The sequence below is a fragment of the Hylaeus volcanicus genome, chromosome 1, assembly GCF_026283585.1.
Source record: "Hylaeus volcanicus isolate JK05 chromosome 1, UHH_iyHylVolc1.0_haploid, whole genome shotgun sequence".
NCBI lineage: Eukaryota > Metazoa > Arthropoda > Insecta > Hymenoptera > Colletidae > Hylaeus > Hylaeus volcanicus.
In genome coordinates this window covers 31,830,021-31,852,246 of record NC_071976.1, presented here as the reverse complement: position 1 = coordinate 31,852,246, position 22,226 = coordinate 31,830,021, and the positions used below count along the sequence as shown (strand labels likewise).

General features: G+C 44.1%; 1 protein-coding gene across 17 annotated transcripts in view; it reads left to right on the top strand.

Annotated features, from left to right (window-relative positions):
• The window catches only part of LOC128879913 (serine/threonine-protein kinase MARK2-like), an 80,932-nt gene that overhangs the window by 39,932 nt on the left and 18,774 nt on the right, over window positions 1-22,226 (top strand). For 6 of the 17 annotated variants that reach the window (XM_054129494.1, XM_054129502.1, XM_054129529.1 and 3 more), the window contains exons 2-12: window positions 5,632-6,458; window positions 7,195-7,417; window positions 14,504-14,719; window positions 15,078-15,456; window positions 15,703-15,938; window positions 16,030-16,141; window positions 17,483-17,595; window positions 17,664-17,871; window positions 18,363-18,560; window positions 19,254-19,455; window positions 21,107-21,274. In XM_054129494.1, the coding sequence (XP_053985469.1) occupies window positions 5,803-6,458; window positions 7,195-7,417; window positions 14,504-14,719; window positions 15,078-15,456; window positions 15,703-15,938; window positions 16,030-16,141; window positions 17,483-17,595; window positions 17,664-17,871; window positions 18,363-18,560; window positions 19,254-19,455; window positions 21,107-21,274 (2,711 nt within the window). In that variant the 5' untranslated portion in view covers window positions 5,632-5,802. The remainder of the gene's footprint in view (window positions 1-5,631; window positions 6,459-7,194; window positions 7,418-14,503; window positions 14,720-15,077; window positions 15,457-15,702; window positions 15,939-16,029; window positions 16,142-17,482; window positions 17,596-17,663; window positions 17,872-18,362; window positions 18,561-19,253; window positions 19,456-21,106; window positions 21,275-22,226) is intronic. The other 11 variants (XM_054129594.1, XM_054129560.1, XM_054129588.1 and 8 more) reach the window with 6 other exon arrangements.

The following is a 22,226-nucleotide window of genomic DNA, read 5'->3' as shown; positions in this document are numbered from 1 at the left end:
AATTAACCAAGCATATGTAATTGGTAATCAACGATTACATTTACATTTCGCCCAACAGTGGTTTACATGGATCTAGGTAATTGATCATCTGAGATCTATACAATATTCGAATATGGAGTATATAGTCGGAATCGGGCATAGAAATAAAACCTGCAGAACTATATTCGGCAAATGAAAAAAAAAAAAAAATTGAAATCTTACAAAAATTTCACCGTCCCTTCAAATTAAAATTCTACTTGGAATTTGTCAGTTGTTACTTTCCGTTTAAGTGAGATTCTGTCCAATACCGATTATTCAACGATTCCGGTAGTCGCCAAGCCCTAAGTTCCGCAGCTCGTCGGAAAAGCGGACTCGCGCGCATACGCCTCGCGCAGAGGTTGAAAATGGTCGGTTGCGCGGGTATCCTTGGACGCTTCGCTTATCCGCGGAAGAAGAGATAAGGCGCGCGGCGATCGGGGAATCGAAGGACGGTGACGCTGGTTAAAGAGAATCGGTGTGTCGTTCCGACTTCGCCGTTTGACGAAAGAAAGATCGCGGTGGGGACGGGCCGATGCGACGGAATAAAACAGTCGGGAAGGAAAACACGAGTTAACGGTTTATGTAAGCTACGCGTAATTCCACGGTTACGACTCCAGCCGAGAATGGCGCACGGCTAATTAGTACGCTTCGTGGCCGTAGTCATTGTGTAGGTTAATTCAATTCCGCGGAACTGTTGACTGTTTGCTCGAATAAATCCGCGAGATCGTTCCGCAAACAGAAAAACTTGGCAACGCCGTTCCAGAACCTCGACACCGAGTCTAGATCTTAGTTGTCCAGATAACAGACCAAAAATTTCAGACCATTTCATAATGGCATCGATCTAGAAATATCATCCTGGTTAGCGAGCCAAACAAACATTCTCGTCAGACGATTTACTACGCAGAAACTCGTTTCCCCGAGCTTGTATTATTAAATTGTTATATTCAGCAACGAGAGTAGAACGTGTAGGGAGGGGAGGTAACAGAGTCGACGGCCGCGATAATATCGGCAGCAAGGTAAATTAGTTATTCGCAATCGTTCCGATACGATCGATTATCGCAAATTGATATCTGGAGGAATACGTTAAGGTCGTACACTCTCTCAGCAGTCTCCCGTCACCGTATCAATTAGAAATTACACGCGCGGGACCGCCTTGGATCGAACGATCAGCGATTAAATCGTCGATTTCGTTGGGGCGAGATTGAAGGGGAGTACCCAGCGAACGTGTAATGGCTTTGACTCGCTTCTCGAGGCATGAGAGAGGTTTGCTAGGAATTTTGATTATTTAGGGAGGATTCGTAATTAACGTTTCGACGGTTGGCTGTCCCTTGTGAGCAATTTCAGGTTAGGCTACACCGTCGATCTATATTTCGAATATCGAAAGTTGAACGTGCTTTAGTTTCCACGAGAAATGAAATGCCAAATATCAGCCAGTTTACGATGACTCCAAACTAGGCAGCTCTCTTAATGGAGTAATAAAAAAGAACGATGGTTTATGGAGCACCGGGATCCTACTGTACGTATCAAGGGAGAGCGTAATTACAAATTCAGCGAGGAAACTCGAATCGAACCGTGCATCCGACGGGGCTATTATTCTTCAGCAGTCTAAAAAGACTAACGCGGAGTATTTAATCGAAACGACTAGCTTTCCACGTTTCACGTTCTATTTCAATTCGCGTCCAGGTACGAATCTCAAACACAGAACGAAAGATAAACAATTGTACCGAAGTAGTAATTCCAATTGCTTTCGACCGATGAGGTGCAACGTTAGTCCAGCGGAGTATATAAAACTAAATTACGAACCTTTTCGTAAAAATAAAATGTACGCAGACAAATATAATTGAGGCCATTAAATTAAACTGGAGATAATTAGAAAGATAAGGGAGCAACTATCGAAGCCATTATATTTGTTCGATGACGATAACATTTACAATCTTTAGAAGTGGCTGCGATTAAATGGCTGTATAGAATAGTTTATTATTCGTTAGCCATTGTATGAATATTGTTCCTTTGGAACGTTTCGAGAAATTCCAGCGACCTTCCACTTTCGTTGCTCCTTTGGATGAAACGTCTGCAGCCACGGTTTAATTGTCGCGTCTCCGTTAATCGGTCTCTCGCTCGAATGGCTTTCGCGCGCTATTTGTCCCAGACCATCTTCACGGAAAGACGCTAAGTGTCGCTCGATTAGTCTCACGCGAGAAAAAGAATTGCTAGAATCGTCGCACGATCCCCTCGAAGTGGAGAAACCGCGACGAATGTGCCCCAAGTTCCACCCTTGAAGTGAATTCCGAAAGAAGATGAAAAAATAAAAATAAAAAATAAGTTTGCTCCACATTTATAGCTCTTCGTAGCCCAGTTTATCGGAGTAAACACGTGTTATAAAGTATAGAGGCCGGTGAAATTATAAATTCACGTAAAAGCTTCGAAGCAAAAGACAGATAGAATTTTAATACAATAATAGGTGATTAATGAAAACTCTCCATGGCGATTTATTCGCAGCGCTTATTCGATTAAACAGTTCTTCAGATAAGCTTGTATTAGTTCAACGTGAGACATACTACGGTTATATAAACCCGATTGTAATTTTTATTGGTTGAGTAACCGACCAAGTTTATCTTTCACTCACTTGTTGGTCACACGAACAAGTTAAATACAGCAATTGCTGCACAAAATTAACTGTGTTTAATTTATTCGTGTAACAAATAAACATTAGGTTCTTTCGTACACCTGCCACGCGAATTACAAGCTATCCACAAGCTGTTGTACATTTTTGTTTGTATCTTTTGTTCTTCTCTAATCTAGAAATTTCTTATCTAAACGCGAATTCTGCCCACCTCTGTTTTCTCGCGCCGTTTCTGTTCTCTCTCCGATTCCTCGACAGAACGCAAGCACTTGTACGTACACGCCCCGATAACGACGTATCTTATCCTATCAACGATTACGGCGCGGTCGTAAAGATTGTTTTTTCGTCGGTACAGAAACAAATTTTCAAAGCTGATACAGCTTTACGTGGAACGATCGATTTCCAGGGAACAATAAATTCCCATCAGTTCGACGCGGCTTTATTTTACTTTGACGTCCGCGAGCACGTGGCCAAACTATTTATTCGCAATGTACGCTACGGAAACTCGTTGTAATTGCAAGACAAGCCTTAGGTAATTTCATAAAAGAAATGTTACACCGGTTGTGATTTTCATTCAAGCTTTCATTGATTCAAAGAAAAATTTCATTTTACAATTCACGTTGTAATTTCGATCCGCGTGGAATTCTTATCTAAACGAGAACGTTGCCCATCTCTGGACGATTCGAAGTCGTCGTCCGCGTATTGGCGCCGAAAGTCTCCTCTTCGTAATCCTGGCCAAGCTCCAACAAACTGACGCGTGTTTTGCGGGAAGTTTTGAAGCGATGCATGTCTAATTTTGCACGACTCGCGTGCAAAAATGGATCATCGAAACCAATGGTCGTGTATCATATAATGGATCATCGAAACCAAATATCATTCGACGATATTAGGCGCAGAAATTGATTCTGGAAATTTCTAAAGTAAACTTACCATTCATTCGTATCGCACGACATTTAATCTTTCCTCGGTCGCGCTTTCTAAAATAACAAAGTCTTGAAACTAATCCGAGGGTTTCGTTACTACGAGATACTTCAACGTAACAGAATGGCTACAATAAATAAAGGCACAGAATTAATTTCGACACCTGATATCGACAACTAAAATTTTGTTTAATCATCCTCGATGATGTGTTCCAACACAGACCAACAATTGTTTCTACTTCTCCCCATTCGCTTTCCAAAAAATCAAATTTCGAAAATCGCCCATTTTTCTGTCATTTTTATGGGAGCGTTTGTTCACTACTGCGCGGAAAATTGAGAGGAAAAATTTACTCCAAGGCCGAATTAAGATTTCCGCGGTCGCTAGAGCACGGAGTTAGGCAGGCGCTATCGCTTATCAGCATCTACCGCTGATAACGAGCCGACGAAGTCGAGTTGGCCGGTCGAGCGCTTATCGCCGCGGGGGAAATGGACCTAGTTCTTCGTGGTCGTTCGCGAGCAACCTTTCGCTACTCGTTCTTGTCTTCTTCCACGTTGGCGCGGCTTTTCCTTCATCGAAGTCCACATCGATCGCGGTCTCCCCGGTTCCACGTGCCCGGAATCCTCTTTATTCGCTGGACGAGGAGGAGGGATGGACGAAATTTTATTTGACCAGTAGACTACGAATAAAACCACCGTATGACGATTTATTCGCGACGTTTATTCGATCGCACAATTGCGTTGTGTAGCATTTCATTTCCGTAAACTCGAGTTTTGATATCAGCTCACCAAGTGAGGGAACAATGGGCGACGAATAAATCCAATATGGCGGTTCATTCACGACGTGCATTCGATCGAACTGTTCAATCGTCGCTTCTGCTTCGATCAGTAAAATATCGTATTCTCTAAAAGTAGTTTATCTTTTATTCCATTATTCGAAACTTTTATCTAGATAAGAATCTTGCCCGTCTCTTCGGTTAACGTGACGCATTGCTGTAAGAAAAGTGCAAAAGAAACATTTATTGTTCGGTTATCGATCAACGTGATAGTGTCATGGTGGAGGAAATCAACCTGTGTTTATTAACCTGGACGGTCGCATTTTCATCGATCAAAATTCGTTACGATACTTTCAAATACACGTCCACGTTTTTCGAAGGGTGGTTGAATGAAATATGATGCAATTTTCCTTTAAATTATTTTTCTATTTCTGATTTTCCTTGCAAGGCATTTTTTATTCGATTCACAGGTATAGTTTTCAACCACCTTTCAGGAACACCCAGTAGATAGACGGACAAGATCCATTCGGATGAAAGCACGCATGCGTGCACGCGTCTTTATCGTTCGACTCGACGTATGCGGTCGCATCGCGATATCGTTTCATGGTTTTTGTTTTTTTCATTGGACACTGGTATCCGTGAGAACTCGTCGACAAGCACACTTTTCCGGATGTAGAAAACCACTCGTTTTAATAGTTTCTGAACCAAGTAGGACAGACTCGTTCTTATTTAAACATTTTACCACAAATAACTCAAACATCACAGGATCTCTGTAACGATCTGTACGTCAATTTATTTACTTACTTCGAACAAGCAAAAATCACAAGTCTTCTTATAAAAATAAAATGTTCATAAATGTATATAATCGAGGTCATCGAATTAATCTGAAGATAGTTAGAAGAATAACCGAGCCACTATTATTCGATAAAGATTGCAATCTTTACAAGTGTTCAGTCTCGCGTGTAAAACAAATAGGCTCCTAAAAATACTCCCCAAACACACATAAAATCGCTTCAAGAGCTTGAATCGTAAATCGTTCCCAGAGAAAAACGCTTCCTTACTCCCATCAAGTTGTGTTTCCGTCGCTGCTTTCTGCTTATCCAACATTTCTATGTGATTGTTTGCCAACGAACGAAAGTGAGTGTACCGCCGAAACAGGATCGCACTCTCGCCTTGGGGTGTCTCGTTCCCGGGTGTCGGGGTTAAATGTGAACCGTGCCGAGAGTGATAACCGAGAAGATCGTCGGTTGAGTGCGACGAGCGTATCCTTATCGAGGACGCATGTTTTCTCCGACAGAAACCGAGCCAGCCCCGACGACCTAGACCGATGAATCCATGTTGAGGAGTCGCCTGCTGCCCAGAGAACGTTTTACCAAAAATCGACGACGTGGTTGACCATTGTCGAAGCATAGAGAGTCCTCTTTCGCGCGGCGAGAGCGTGTGCACGACGGGAAAGTGTCTCTCGGTCATGGAGGATCGGGAGAGTCCGTTCTCTCGGAGCCAGCCGAGCAGAGGCTCGATTCGATCGCAATTCGGTCGAAAGAGCTTCGCGACGGAGGGCCAGCGCCAGGTTACGCCTCGACAGACCAAAGAAGCGAGTCCTAGATCGACGACAAGGTTCAAGCCGGCTCAGACCGCGCTGGAGAACCTGAAGCAGTGGGAGTTGGTGGAAGGCGATCGCGGCCTACGCGTGGTGGAGAAAAAAGGCTCCGTCAGTCCCCGATCCAGCATCGTGGAACAGTCCTCGAGTCCCAAAAGCCTAGGACCGCCCACGACTCCCAAGAAGACGGCGCCAGCGAACTTCCGCATCGACCCCAGCCTACAGGAGAAGCTGAAGGCGTTCAAGGACTCGAAGATCATCCAGCCGATCGCGATGGATCCCGGAGACACCGGCGTCCCGGTCAGCCTCGATCTGATACTGAACCAACAGAAAGCCTCCGCCGTCGAGAGCACGGACATGCTTCAAAGATTGGAGCTCCAGGTCAAGGCCATCGAAATGGGCACGCTCGCGGCCAGAACCACGCGCCCGCTGGAAGTCAGCTCGGATTTCGAGCCGGAAGTCCAGCTCCGATACAGAGAGCACGAGGATCTGCTTCGTAACGTGACGGACGACGAGGCCGAGGGGTAACATTTTCCTCTGATCATATCGACGCCATTACGCGTGCCTTCGATCCTTCTACCCTATTACTTCCATATTGTTCTCGGGTTTTTTCAATTTTTCCCGATGTAGATGGACCTTGGAAACGTCGAAGATGAGTCCTAGAGATTGCTTGCTCTTATTATAAATACAGTAGGATAGTATATACATATATAGGGAAAGGTAGCCTATTCCTGGTTGGTATCCGAATACACGTGAAATTCAGAGGAATATTTAAATTTCTTGATTTATCATAATTCTACATAAAATAATTAGACTTGATAGAGCAGATTTCAAATTAAAGCGAAAATTAGTAGCTTACAATGAATACAAAAAATATAGAGTTCAGAAAGAAAAATACTCCTGAAAAGTATCTTGATTATACGTGCATCGAGGTACCACCAAGGAGTCTTAGCGATTAAATTCAGTTAGCATCGATAGCCGAAAGAGACCACACTAAAAGTAAGCAATCTAACGATTCTATCCCTTTGAAACAAAAATTCTTATGCCACTTTCTATTCGACAATGCATCTCTCTATCTATACGAAAGTCCCCAACCAACTCTTGTAATATTCTCTAAAAATCGCGTGCTAGCTTCGCATTTGCCTCCCCCGCGCCTCGACCTCTGCGTTCGTCTATGAGAAGTCCCATAGAGTCCCCCTTTCGTTTATAAAAAACAAAACAAAGTACGAGAAAGTGACCAGGATGAATTGAAACGAAAAGGTCCTCCCCGTTGCAACGAGGAGAGGCGACGAGGAACTCGACCGGAAACACGGGGATCACGACGAAGAAGCCCGCGACGAAACTGTCGAGGACCGCCTCGGACACGAGGCGAGGTCAGGTACTGCACAACAGAGTGCAGCAGCTGCACGAGCTCGGCCGACACCTAAACAATGCCAGGGGGACGTCGAAGGTTGGGCACAAGGCTGGTCAGAAAGAGAAGGAGGTAGATATTTGCATAAACGATGACCACTAAACCGAGGTAAACCCTTTCTGGGGTTTTTTTTCTTCCAAAATCAATAGGAAAGTGTCGAGCTAAGACAAGAGTGGGTGGAGCATTAATTTTCGAATTGTATCGATAAGATTAATGTTAGGAACGATCTTCGTCGCTCTGGTCGAAGTGAATAATCTTATTCGTGGGCATAGAACATTTCAGAAGAGTTAATTTAGTCAATACGGAAGTTTATTAACAAGACAGGACATTCAAATTTCTTAAAAATGAAGTCTTTGGGGAAACAGTTCCAAGAAAACTAATGCACGATTTGTAGTTCAGAGTAGGGAGAGGGGGTTAAATTTACATCGGTAGATTAAGGATTCTTCTTTTTTTTTTATGACCGCATAGTAAAAATATGCAGAACATTCAAATTTCTTAAAAATGAAGTCTTTGGGGAAACAGTTCCAAGAAAACTAATGCACGATTTGTAGTTCAGAGTAGGGAGAGGGGGTTAAATTTACATCGGTAAATTAGGGATTTTTTTTTCACGACCGCATAGTAAAAATATGCATCGTTCCTGTTGAATATATCCCACGAATAATATCAGTCAGTCTTAATATTAGATTTGAGTAACAATTCCGCGAATAACATATTATTAGAAGATACGAATACAGGCAGCAATCGACGCCGAGTGGTTAGACTTGTAGGAACCGTAAGGGCAAGTATGGTAGAGACTAGAGAATCCTTCAGGCATAATTTTCCCAAGTGTTTAGTGGGAGGGGGGCCTTAGAGAGTGACCTTAGCTCCTAATTGCTGGATGAGTAAGACGTTGATTGTGGACTTTAAAATAGAAAGCAAGAATGGTGATGAGTAATGCGCTACGGGAAATTAACCGCTAGAGCTAGGTTTCACTTGAGCAAATTCGGCGATGACGAAAGGAAAGTCCATGTGTTTACCTTTGAAGAATCGCGAGAGACAAATTCGAAATAGACAATATTCGATATTCAATTCCAAGAAATGAAGACTAATCGTAAGACTAATACTAAGACTCTCGTTGGACTTGTATACATAATACTTGACAAGTATGTAGTACTAGTTTCGAGCACATTATTAGCTCTCATTCGAAACTGAATGCACTTGGATGCATTTGATTTTTAAATGCGCTTTAGAGTATTTAAACGCGTTATGATCCACTTTGAACGAAATTCAAGCTCGAGCGCGGTTCGAATGTTTTTCATTTCAAGAATCAGCCGATCACAAAGCAGATTTTAGTCTGGCCGAACGAGATTGGGAATCGTTGCTCTAATGCAATCCGAGTGCAACGTTAACTCGTATCTGTGCGCCCAGGTCACGTACGGAGCGCAGTCTACGGCTCATCCGTTGGAGCTAAAATAATGCGGATGGCTTCCCTGCCCGTTCGACTGTGCGAATGCGTGCCACCTAACGATCGTGAGACCCGTCAAAGCCGATTAACCGCCTACGAGTGTGCTATACCTCGCATCTCTCCCCTCGGACTGTACGCATATCCCTCTTTTTTTTCATGCGGCCAGATTGCACGCGATGCAAGGCGAAATATTATTCGAGACACCTGTCGCTAAAGAGATTCTTCGACGTCCAACATCCACCGTCCACCTAAATTTTTAGAAGGGGGAGAAGTTAGATGCGCGAGGATCCCGAAAAGTGAAATACAAGGGACCTCGGTCACGAGGAATTTTTTATTTACCGTTTGCAATGCAAAACGGACTTTTTGTAAATTTATTCCGATAGGGCAAACCCTCTTTGCGAACATAAAAAAAAAATAGCACCTCGATAGGGTGAATGATTTAGGGAATAAAAATTCATACGCGTCGATCCGTTTTTTCTCAACTTAGCAGAGATGAATGAATTTAGTAACCTGTAGTGTCGAAGAAAATTGAAAACTAGCAAAGCGATGACTTAAACCCTCCCTTATTTTACGTGAAGTATCTGTAAACGAGGGTAGGAGCTTTTGGTATCCCCCGAACTCTTGTTATCCGCGATTCCGTAGACAATGCGCGAGTGCCTCTCGTTCGTACGGTTAGGTTAGGCGTCGGCGCTTTTCAGGGGCCACGGTTTCGTTTCGACGTCGTTTGAACGAAAAGAACACAGGCGGTGCTGCGTCAGGGCTTGGAAAGGTGGCGACGGCATAAAGCAGATTTTATATTCACCCTACCGCCGTCTCTCGCCCCCGCTGTACTTTGGTCGTCGCGCTCTCGTGTTTATCTCTTTTCTCGTTGAATATGGAGTTGCATAAATCACAGTCTAGCAAAATATCCAAAGATAGCTCCGACGTATGCCGCGGGTTGGTCGAACGACTGTCGTAAATTTAAGTTTGTCTGCTAGTTAATAAAATTCCCAACCCTTTCGCGTCGTTACTTTCGGTCCAAAGCCACGCTCAACTGGTTGAAAGAACTTCCTCGTGTCTCCCGCAGTTTCCAAGATAGCATTAGAGGGTGGAATTTCGGAGGGTAGTTTCACCCCTTAAACTTGAGTCATCGCCGCCGAACAAAATACATCCCTCGGGTATGACCGTTCTACAGATCTGAAAAGTTTCACAGGAGTCGTGGGGAGATTCTCTCCCTCTAAAAAAAAAAAATATATTTTCAAACTCTAATTAAAAGGTAAAGCTCGATGGAGCGTTCGTTTTCCTCTCGATTCGTGGACGATCAGCTGACCGGGCGAAAACTCGGTTTCGATCGCGGTAGGGGTTAGTTCTCTCGCACCGAGACTCAGAGGGGGTGGGTCGAAGAAAGTCGCGATGGCGGGTGGCACTCGGCTCTACTCGCGATGCGCCTGCGTCCGACGTCGTCGTCGTCGGGTGGACTCGTGGCTAGAGCAGGGAGGGTTCGGGGAACGCTCGGGTTTCAAGGGTGGTTCGTTTCCACGCTTTCCAGCAGCAGCAGGGGGTGGTGGGACCCGCGTATTGATTCTCCTTTCGCATCCCCTCGGCTGTGAACTCCTCCTCTGGGTGACTCGCGACTCGCTCGACTCGTCGAGGACAACGGTGGAAAGGTAGTCGCGACACACGGTCGTCGTCGGACGACCGCGACGACGACCAATCTCCACGGGCGTGCTCCATCGCATCGAATCACCCGGGTCTATCGCGATACGTCTACGACACCGCGGCTTCCTCCACCGAGGCTCGTTTCTGGACTCGACCGACGACGAGGATGCGACTCGCTCGGCCCTCGGTCAACCTAGCCCACAGACGACGACCGCAAGTGATCGGTGACGTCAGATGCACCTGCGGCACGCCTCCGAAGAAGCCTCGATTTCAATCGTCCATCGATTTCTTCGAGCCACTCGAACTCTCCTCCAGCCAACGAGGAAATCCCCACGCTCAGGAATAACTGTGAAATTAGCAAGTTCGATCGTTCAACGCTTCGAACTGTGAATCGCGAGTTCAAGAGATCTTGGTGTGCGACACTCATCGACGCTTGTCCTCGTAAATCGCGAACCTGAGAGATCTTCTTTAACCCTTACAAGGCTCCGTGAATTTGACCAAGTCTTCGACGCTGAGAACTCTCCATGAACAGTGGATGACACAAAGTATCCTTGTCACGGTGAATTATCAAAGCCCTGTCTGTAGAACCTTAAATTTGGGAAACCTCCTCGTGAATTTGAATAGTTTATATTTTGTACTTCTTGCGAATCTATCAAGGAGGATTCAGTGCGTGCCGCGCCTGCCGCGTCGCGTCGACCGTTCAGGATCGTTGCGTTGTGTGACGTTGACGGTGAATCGCAAGGTGTCGCGATGCTGGTCTCCCCAAACGCTGGTGGAAGTCGCGAGTGACACGGTAGACGGTGCTGTTGCTACCTGTGGGTTGGGACAGTGGTTGGTGGTGCGCGTAGCGAGTTGCTCTTGGAAAACGAATCGGAAGGCTCTAGGCAGGGCGTTGGATGTTGTGATACCGTGGTCGAGGGCACTTCAGTTGCTCCGAGTACTGGGCTTGCTTTGGAACAGAGGCATTCGTGGCGATGGATAGAGTTCCTTGGACTCTGGACTCTAGGAGTCTCGAAATTCATCGAGAAAGAACAAGAGGAGGACTTTGAGAAACATTTGGAAGCTAGATAAAGTATTGGATGTTGCTCTTCCTGAAAGGCATGTTGTACTTCCGTTGGTTCAGGTAGAAAGTTTGCTTTGAGTGTAACAAAGTTCTTTGAATTCTGCTCTCGGAGGCTCAGAACCAGTGACGAGGCAGCAAAAGATACCTCGGGGAACTGCATAGATGTTTGAGTTGCGAGGGTTACTCTAGACGAGGGTTCTACTGCCCTTGGGTGGATTGCCGTCCCCAGGTTTTGCTCCTCAGGCCCCTTCCCGAAGAAACCGAGGGAAGAACCTCCTTGGGAAGCACTTTGGACCTGGAGAGGCCGTTCCATTTTGCCCGAGTGATAGCCAAGGGCACTTTGCCTGGAACAGCGACTACTGAAATCCTTTGATTCCTTTTTCCGGAACCTCAGGACTCGTCACCAAGAAACAAAGACAAGAAGCCCCGCTTGAAATCTAGAAGATTTTACTTGCTTTGGTAAAGATAATTTCACTGTGGGTGTTGTTGATGTGCGTGGACCTAGCGAAAGGGAGAAGCCTCATACCTAAAAGGAAACTCCCCGAAGATCCTCCGCCAATAAACGAAGAAGCTAGAAAAGCTAGCTTTCACTAGGCTGACATTGCAGAAGATACTTTGACCGCGAAGAGAAGCCCTCTTCCTAAACGGAAGCTGCCTCGGCTGCACGCAGTGACCCATAGCGTCCTCGAGTTCCGTTTCCGAGAAGGATCAATTACGAAGAAGCTTTCTGGGAACTTATACTGCCTTTGAAACGCCGATCGTGCATGGCGAACGATAATCCTCAGGTTCCGTTCTCGGCGTCCAAGGACCCGCCACGAAGAGACAAAGGGAAGCTCTCCGGAGGGGGATTTCCCTCGCAATGGTAGCAGTCGTAGGGTTGCACCGCATCCTCTTATCTTGCCACTTTCGCTCGCAGTCAACGTCGCCGCCTCGTCGTCTGAGGGAATCATTCCGGCTCGAACAATAATTATTCGCGAGTCGAAGATCGAAACCTCGATAGAACCTCCGTGTACCTGATCAAACCGACCCCTAACGAAGGACCAAAATTCATTTCCCCCGCTATCGATCGGTGATTGTAAATACCTGTAGCGTCGACTGGACATGCCATCGAGGCCCGGCGAAGCTTCCAGCGCGGCACACGAACGAAAATGGCCACGATGGACGAAACAGAAACGGGAGATCTCCTTTTCGGATCGTCGTAGTCTCGAGACACCTGTTTCTGGGTAGTAAGAAGTAGTGGCGCTGTTTTTGGAGAAACGGTGATATACGTGTGTCGACGTCGATTCACCGTTCCCGATTTCGACGCCGATTTTTTTTTCTTCTTTTTTTCTTGTCTCTCGGGACATCGGGAAAGGATCGATCGTGCCAATCAGTCAAGCTGGCGGCCTCGAAAGTTGCTGCGGCCACCTCTTGCAAGATGGTCACTCGTGGCCACGCGCGGGTAATTTACGAATTAAACACGTGTGTGTTTATTTTTTTATGTAGTGGGCGTATCGAAGATTTGGTAGGGAATCGATAGTAGCGTTCTTGGGAGTAACATGAGGTTATGTGCAAAATGGAGAAGATATAATAGTGCCAGTAGTACAGAGTATTTGGGAAAACAGCTGTTCTATGTAGTTTGATTAATCATTTCGTACTAAAAGCTAATGCTAAAGCTCGGAGTCGTACGTTACATTGTACAGCCGGCTTGGAGAGGTTGAAATAAGTAATTGTTCATCACAAACCTTAGGATATCTGACACCTTCGGAGACTAATCTTTTTGTCTCCCAACTTGGACTTAGTGATTCACCCAGAAATGGACAAAATTATCCTCTAGATACGAATCTCGAATATCATACGAAAGGTATCTTTTTAATTCTTGTTAAATAAACATTATAGTTTTCTTGAAAATCGTGGTAGGTTTAGCGTCAAACCAACGGAATTTTTTATCGTTCCGAAATGTTCGGTTTCAATAGAAATTTGAATATTTCACGAAGCAGATAAATAAAAATGGAAGAGAGACGAATAAATTGCAACGCGTTGGTTCGATCGATCGTCGGTTGTTCGAGTAAAATTTTCCTCGCATCTGGCGGTCGAGTCAACGACCGTCTACGAATATGAATTATGCTAACCTTTCCAAGACGATTTCCGTCGAATATCACCGCGAGGAGATTCCGCTGTGTCGGTCTGTCGCGATTAAAGAGCGCACTCCGTTCAAAACAATCTGTATCTGGTACAGCTTTAACAAGGTTTAATTAATTCCATTGACGATCCGTCTGTCTGTCCCTGGAAATGTCAAGTGCGATCGCGCGGTGCATGAATAAATTGAACGACGCGTGGTCGTAAAATTTCGCAATTCTAAGCAACCGATCCGATCGATCGATCGATTGGATACACGCAGAATCGAGCGCGATCGAGCTGATGATCAGCAATCGGTTGCGCTGGACAGAGATTACGCTACAGAGATGGGCGAAATTCGAACATCGTATTTTATTATTAATTTCAAGCATTTTTGTTTCGTTTTAAAATTCACTCGGAGATAAACATATGCAAACGATATAGACTTGGACGCGTAGACAACAAGTACCACGACCTTGCGTTTGCGTTCATTTATTTTAAACGTTTCGACTGTTAAACTGTAGTCATCTTTAACATACATAATATATATTGTAACGATAGAATAGAAAAATACAAATTCAAGGGCTTATCTATAAGATAAAGAACGTTGATACTCGCTTAATAAAATTCCAATAGAATGCATCAGAAGGAAAACAAGTTTCCGTTGCCGTCGTTGAATAGAAATTGTAATTCTAATTGTAGAATGAAATTGTGCTTGGTATTTGAATGGTTAATGAGTTGCGTAAGTGGCTGTTCGACAAGCGTCGCGGGTGAGTCACATAGCACGGTACTACGTTTTTAGTCGTCTGTTGTTCGAATAAATGTTTGCCCATCTCTGGTAGGCGATAATGGGATCGATCGCGAAACGTCCATTGTTGATTCCATGTCATTAAGAGTTCGTTTCTATTTATTGCAGACAGGGGATGGCGTGGGAGTGTCGAGTAGCGGTGGTCGGCTCTCCTCGAGGAGTCGGACATCGGAGGAGCCTCACATCGGCAAGTACAAATTACTCAAAACGATCGGCAAGGGCAACTTCGCCAAGGTAAAACTTGCCAAGCATGTGCCCACCGGGAAGGAAGTGGCTATCAAAATTATCGACAAGACTCAACTGAATCAAAATAGCCTTCAAAAGGTACGCAAAAGCAAACGGTGTTCCTTTCAAATAGAACCACGGTAATCCTCGAAACAAGTAACATGAAAATAATATTCGCTCATTTCCTTGGGGTGTCTACTCTTATTTTCAAGCCGTACATTGTGACAAAAATAATATAAAAATGTTTAAATACGTTACGTAGTCCACCCGAAAATAAAGTATATACTTCATTATAATAATCAATCTCATATACGCGACATTAAAGTCTGAAAGGATTAACAAGGTCGTCTCGAATAAAAATAAAAGGACATTCGCGTGGATCTATTGAAATGGAACAACCCTTAGAAATCCAAGCGTAGGAAAGGTCCGTTGCTAAATATACGGTTTCACGTTACAGTTGTTCCGGGAAGTGAGGATAATGAAGATGCTCGACCATCCGAACATAGTGAAGCTTTTCCAAGTGATCGAGACTGAAAAGACACTGTACCTGGTAATGGAGTACGCAAGTGGCGGCGAGGTGTTCGACTACCTGGTCCTGCACGGTCGTATGAAGGAGAAGGAAGCCCGCGCGAAATTCAGGCAGATCGTGTCTGCCGTGCAATACTGCCATCAAAAGAAGATCATCCACAGGGACTTGAAGGCGGAGAACCTGCTCCTCGATAGCGAGATGAACATCAAGATCGCCGACTTCGGTTTCAGCAACGAGTTCACGCCAGGCAGCAAGCTGGACACCTTCTGCGGATCGCCGCCCTACGCGGCGCCCGAACTCTTTCAGGGTATCGTAATTTAATTGCTCGTTCTATCTTAGATTCTTTGTAGTATCGCGACTGTGCAAAGCAATCGATTCGAAAGTAGAATATGGATGAGAAGATGGTATGTGGATGATTGGACTCGTGTATGTCGACCGCTGTTTTGCTTCGTATCTCAGGAGTAGTCTATTAGAAAGCCATGAAACTTGATATGGTGTTTTCTACGTATAAATGCTACTAAATTTTTGACCGTAATTATTGATGCACCGACAGGTAAAAAGTACGACGGACCCGAGGTAGACGTCTGGTCGTTGGGGGTAATATTGTATACTTTAGTGTCCGGCTCACTGCCTTTCGACGGTTCGACGTTAAGGGAATTGAGGGAGAGGGTGTTGAGGGGAAAATACCGAATTCCGTTTTACATGTCCACCGATTGCGAGAACCTCTTGAAGAAGTTTTTGGTGCTCAACCCGACGAAACGGGCCTCATTAGAGGTACGTGGAGACAAGGTTCGCACGTGTTCTTGAACATGTATGTCCTTGTACGCCAGCACTCCCTACGGCCACTGTTTCAACGTTTGTTCTCTCCGTGTTTCTCTAGACTATAATGAAAGACAAATGGATGAACATGGGATACGACGACGACGAACTAAAACCGTACTTAGAACCCGAGCCTGATTATAAAGACCACAAGAGGATAGGTGAGTCTGCCAGTATGTACATAACACTTACTACTTATTGTTTTTAAATATAATATATATGTAGCATCGTTTACGATCACCTCGGTGCGCGCCGTGATGTGGCGATTAAAATAGCAATTTGCGAGATGTCACGTCGCGATGCAATTATAAACGATGCCCGTTTAGATATGATGTATGCGTTCACGAACGCGTATATTGACCGTATTAGTTAACTGCTAACTCGGAGGTGGTCGTAATCAAACCAATTCTCCAGTTCCGAGAATTAGAGTTGCGATGACGTAGACACTGCATAGATGCATGGATACCTCTTACTTCGTAGCAAGGACAATGGTAGAAGATAGCCAATTTTGGACCTTGCCGACAACATGAGATTTTTACAGAACAAGTATTCTACGGGTTCTCAGTAGTCTGAAAAACATAATTATTTACCTGTCGCAGTCGACGTGACTCACCTACTAATGGATTTTATAGCGAATGGTGAATAATTATTCTTTTCAGATTCCTTAAAATCTATAGATACGTGAATGCGAAATGGCATTTTAGTTAATCTTGACCAAGCTCCTTATTATAAAAAAAATAGAATCAGAGGAAAAATGAAAATTACCGTATGATATTATCGAAGGTGTATGTTTATCGTTGTTTAGCTGTTGTAGTACTTGTTTTATTTACATTGGTTTATCTCTCTATAGAGTAACGATGTATGTAGTTATATTACTCGAGAGGAAAAAAGCACGTGTGTGTAATTAAGTTGAACGTAAACGTGTTTCCTGTGCTTCCATTATTTCTCGTTTTTACCCCTTACGGTCCTGTGTCGCGCGAAGCTTCTTTGTTTAGTTGTCGCGTATATTTCCAAGTATAATTATTACAGAATAATTAGCGCAAATAATAGAGCTTGGTTAAGATCGACAAATTCATTGAAAAGGTCATAGACGGTGTGCCGTACATGGTAGTTTCCCAACCTCCTGTCGTAGATGTGTGTTCTGTAAAAATTGTACGTGAACAGCGCAGTCCAAAACTCTTTGTTTCCATCACTGTCCTTTGATAAATGGTTCGATACGAAGAAGAACAACGATTTCCTCTCGCGGATTTCTAGTGCATACTATGGTAAAATCGTAGTCTGTGAAAGGTGTCTACGAAAGCATTTTTCCTGCACAGCGACCACCGAGCTTCTTCTCGAAATCTTTGTTTGCCTGCCTCGCGATGCATCAACGATCGCGCGACGATAGATAGAGAAACGTTAACACGGTATGAAAACGGTATTACCGGGCGTTGCTCGTTGTTGAATTTTAATAGTGTCATTCTGGCTGGTACTCTTAGTGGTTGTGACTATGCCGCTACGCCTGTTTGTTTTAGAGGCCCTGGCTAGTATGGGGTACACGAGAAGCGATATAGAAGATTCCTTAGAACAAGCCAAGTACGATGACGTGTTTGCCACGTACTTACTACTAGGAAGAAAGACCACCGATGTAAGTAAAAGGGGTTAAGCTTATTAGAGAAATCATCTAGCTGTGACTTAAAACAATTCGTTTCGTAGCCTGAGTCGGACGGTTCGCGGTCAGGCAGTTCATTGTCATTGCGCAACATTCCGCCGCAAGCTGGTTCAGGTGGAGGTGGAGGAGGAGGAAGCGGAGGAGGCACGGGTGGCGCCGTGCAGAGTCCATCGCACAGAGGTGTTCACAGAAGTATTTCCGCTAGCAATCCAAAACCCAATAGGCGGGTTTCCTCTGTTATCGATTCGTTTCGTAAGTTCCCAACGTTATTCTCCATCCAAGCTATCGTTCAAACTTACGTTTTCGAGCTTAGCAAATCTGGATTGAACGTTGTCGTACGTGAGTTGACGTGAAAGTGTGAACGAAAGAAAGAAGCAGACATTTAGGTAAGGGATGTACAAGGAAATCTATTCGATGGGGCGAATCGAAAGCCCGACGGCTGAGATTCCGGAATGGAAGCCTTTCAGAGACCAACGGGGGCCTGGATCCAGTTATCTTTTCAATGATATCACATCCCCTTCGAGTCCACCTCTATTTTTTTTTTATTTTTTTCTAAATTTGATTCGAGTCAATCCATTTTTTAATCCGTGGTCCTCTCTCTGAAAATGTCTGCAGTTGAGTGAGACTTTGCCATCCGTGTTTAACTGTTCCTGGAGACGATCGATCAATTAATGTTACTACCTGACGTTGAAACGTGGTGTGCTTGTTTCTCGTCTCGTGTTATAACGCATTTACCTCGTTAGGGGGAGCACCGAGTCCAGGAAACGCGACGAATCATAATCACGCGACTGCAGCGACTGGTGGAACTGTGACTGGAAGCGGTGGTAGTAATTTAAAACGACAGAATACCGCAGACACAGCTACGATCAAGGAGAACAGTACTCGTGTGTCCGCGAGCCGTCCATCGGCTCCGAAAAACAGTCCAGGGCAATTAGACACTAGTGAGTTCTTCTTTTTGTTGTACCGTAACCTCCACTCGAATCTCACGATCCTTGTCCAATCGTTTTGTGATGTTTCTACCCTTTCGAAGCTTTAGCAAATTTATATACATATGCTTTGGATAAGGTTGCAGTGGTTCGTTCCCTAATATCTCCAAGTTTTAATGATTTCGTAATTTACATAATTTCTTTTTGTTACGTCATACGTTCTATGTGCTCTTAATTCGTAAGCGTTCCCACCACACTCCAAGTTACTACACGTGGTTAACCCCAGGTGCCCCGTCGTGATGTAGAGTTTTTAGTATACCGTTCGCCAACCGTAGTTTCTGGTTAACGATTAACGAATAACCAGACACTATTTGCTTCGACTACAAAGTACCGGTATAATTTCAAATTACCAAAGTAACCGCTGCCCAATACCACGACGTTCGTCTGGGGTTAAGAAATTGTTATTGTCTTGTAAATAATTTCAACGTCGCAACTGCTTCTCGAGAGTTCTTCCGTAGAGGATTCGTTAGATCCTTATTATTATGAAAGTAGAATCTTAGTTCGTTAATTTAGAGAGAAGCAGATGAGACGTTCGCGCAACACCAAATTGTTTCTAGTCCTTGTTGACACTTGTTGCCATGCCTGTGTTATAATTTAAAAGTACCGCTGCTTTGTTTTGTGTTGAACTATATCTAATGAGGCTTGCAGTGACAATGTTCATTCTAGGCGTGGGTACAAGTCCCGGTGGTAGGGCATGGGCAGGCAAGAGCAACACGATGAATACAGGGGTAGGTGGTGGTAGGCCACTCACCTCACCTGCCCCTGGTTCTGTTGGTCGGCGTAGTACCATCTCCTATGATCAAGCGAAAACGTCCTCCTCGTCTACCGAAAGAACCAACGATCCACCCAGGTATAGTGATATCCAATTGTTTTTTCATCTTCGTATATACCAAAGAAAAATATTTAAAGAATTGTTTGAATTATAAACTAATACGCGTGCGAACGAAAGTCGCACGAACTATAGACTTATTTATATATACTATATATACATATATACATGAACCTTTTCTTCCAACGATACGACACTGAGACACTGGATCCACGAGATCATCGAGCGTACCAACGTTCGAGGAAATTTTTCCTATCGCGTATCGTCGTTAAAGCCAATGCTCGCCAGTGCGTCTCAGCGGGTATCTCTCAAGTATAATCCTGAGTGTGATCCAGTGTCTGCATTGCGATTAAACTGTATACAATTTCTTAACGCGCACAGCGAAACTTCGATTCGTAATTAGTTACAATTTTTTTTTTCTTTCTTTTTTTACAGTTTCTTGTTGACTAAACAGTGATTTCTTTTTTTATTTCTTTTATTGTTACCAACTAACCACATAGGCGACCGATTGTTCGTGTGTCAAGTATACTAAAAAAGAAACAACAACCACGTGTATGAAACGAGAACTTTGACGAAACGATCCGGAAACAATAACAAATACTCTGTCATTAAGCCCCAAGGGAGTTTATTTGTTTGTTGTGTTGCTCTAGCATGTTGGCTGCTGCCTGCCAAATCGTTCATTGCAGACCACTACTTTCTTTATGGCTTGACAGATGTTTACCGAACAAATACCCTAATCGAACGTGTTTTTAATACTTACATTATACAGATATGCTTGCTATAAATTATACCGAGCCACAGTTACATTCACATGACTTTATACTTGTTCTTATGATTTTTTTTTTTATATATATATATATATATATATTGTTTTTTTATTTCATTTCTTTTACAAATACGTATATCTAGATCTACAAAGCGTGTGTGTTATATAGACAACCAACCATTAACATTCATCATACATGTTTTTTCATTCTTATGTTTTAGCGTCGTTATTCTGTTCCTCTCGGCATAGAATTTTTCTCGCGTGCCAAAGTTATTACGTAGCACAGGACAGTATTTTCATTTACATCCGTCCCTCCATCCCACAGATATCATCCCGGCTCCCTCAGTTTTCAGCGAAAAGAAATTGTGTTTCGCTCGGTTACATTTTTTGCTGAATTACTCGTGGACCTTCAGTAATCCGTGTTCAAGAAGAATAAGAGACTTCCCTTCTCGACAAGTTTCCAATTGTTACCAAAGACACACGTGGGACTCGTGTCCAAATCATTCTTAAAACGCAGTATTCGGCAACCAAAAGCTTGTCCAGAAAGCCAAGGGGCTTCGTACGTCTCATATTCTCCTCAGCAGAGATCAATAGCCCCAGCGCACGTAGATCGTTGAACGGATCAAACGATAATCGTGTATTCGTTGATTAGGTGTGTACGCTGGGTCAGCCATTTTTGTTTCTTTTTTTTTTTTTCGTTCTCTCGACGCGCAAAAATTGTAACGATCGGTTCACAGAGAAACGTTGTTCGCCGATTACGACGTCGAAGAAAGTAGTAACGCGTTTTCCTCTGCGAATATAGAGAACGCCTCTCTGCGAGAGAGCAACAGTGCTATACTGTAAACGGTAGAATTTGGTAGAGCCGGTTGCCGTGCAAGGCATTTTGTTGATTAGTTTTGTGCACAGCCTGGGCGAGGGCACTAGACCAACGCGGGGTCACACCAAGTCTGCGAGCATCAGCGCAGGTCACCGTTCCTCGAGTGGCGTACCCCCCAGCGACCATTCACTACTGGACCCACAACCACGCAACGCCCACAACTCCTTACTCGCCACTGCTGACCCTCTTAGACAGAGGTACAGGTCCCCTACGCCTTATCAGCCAACCTATATACACGATTCCTCTGCTAGTTGTTCCAAAAGTCTAGCGTGCAATCCGTCCACCTTTATCGTGGTCGATTTGGAACTCTGCGAAAATGGTCCCGGTGAAGTTTACGCGGGGAATTTTGTGAGACTTTTGCTTGGTGACTCGGATGAGATGCTTAGCCGCTTATAACTCCGTTTATTTTCTTAGCTAAAGCAAAACTTGTACGATGGAGGATTTAGTAATCGTCGATTACCGATCGTGATTAGTCGATTCCTTTTAGCCACCTTCGAGCTGTCGTCGAAGAATTAACCCTCTCAACACGTTTACAGAGTTTCACGATGAAATTTTACGGTAACCTAATACGCAAAATTTAGCAATTTAAAATGATCGTACGAAAAATCAGTATTAACAGTGATCGCTTTTTTCTACGAGGACTTTCTACGAATGAAAATGTTTCACGAATATTTTTTCTAAAGACCTATGTATAGAATGCAAGGATGAATATCCAGATTAGCTATTGTAGGAGAGATCAATGCTGGAAGGAGATGCGACTCGTGCTTAGCCTGGTCTTTCTTTCGTAGAAAGTCTTCCGTAGCCATGAAAGTAATTGAAATTCCACGCTAGACTATTGGAACGCCCTATACGAGCGAGAGATATTCGGCTATATTGTTTTCAATCGTTCATTTATTTACTTCTGTTTCTTGGGCCACTAACTCTCTTAGGGTAACTAGGACTTCTTCACGCGTTCGTTGAGAATCTTAACCGAGCCGTTTGCGAAACCGCGAAACACAAAACGGCGCGACGAGTCATCTTTTCTTCGCGACAAATTGTCCTCGTAGGTTCTCTAGGACAGTTTCTGGTCATTTACTCGTAGCTCCATTCTCTTCTTTTTACTTTCTCTTTTGTTTCTAACTTGCACGACTACTATCGCTAATTTTTTTT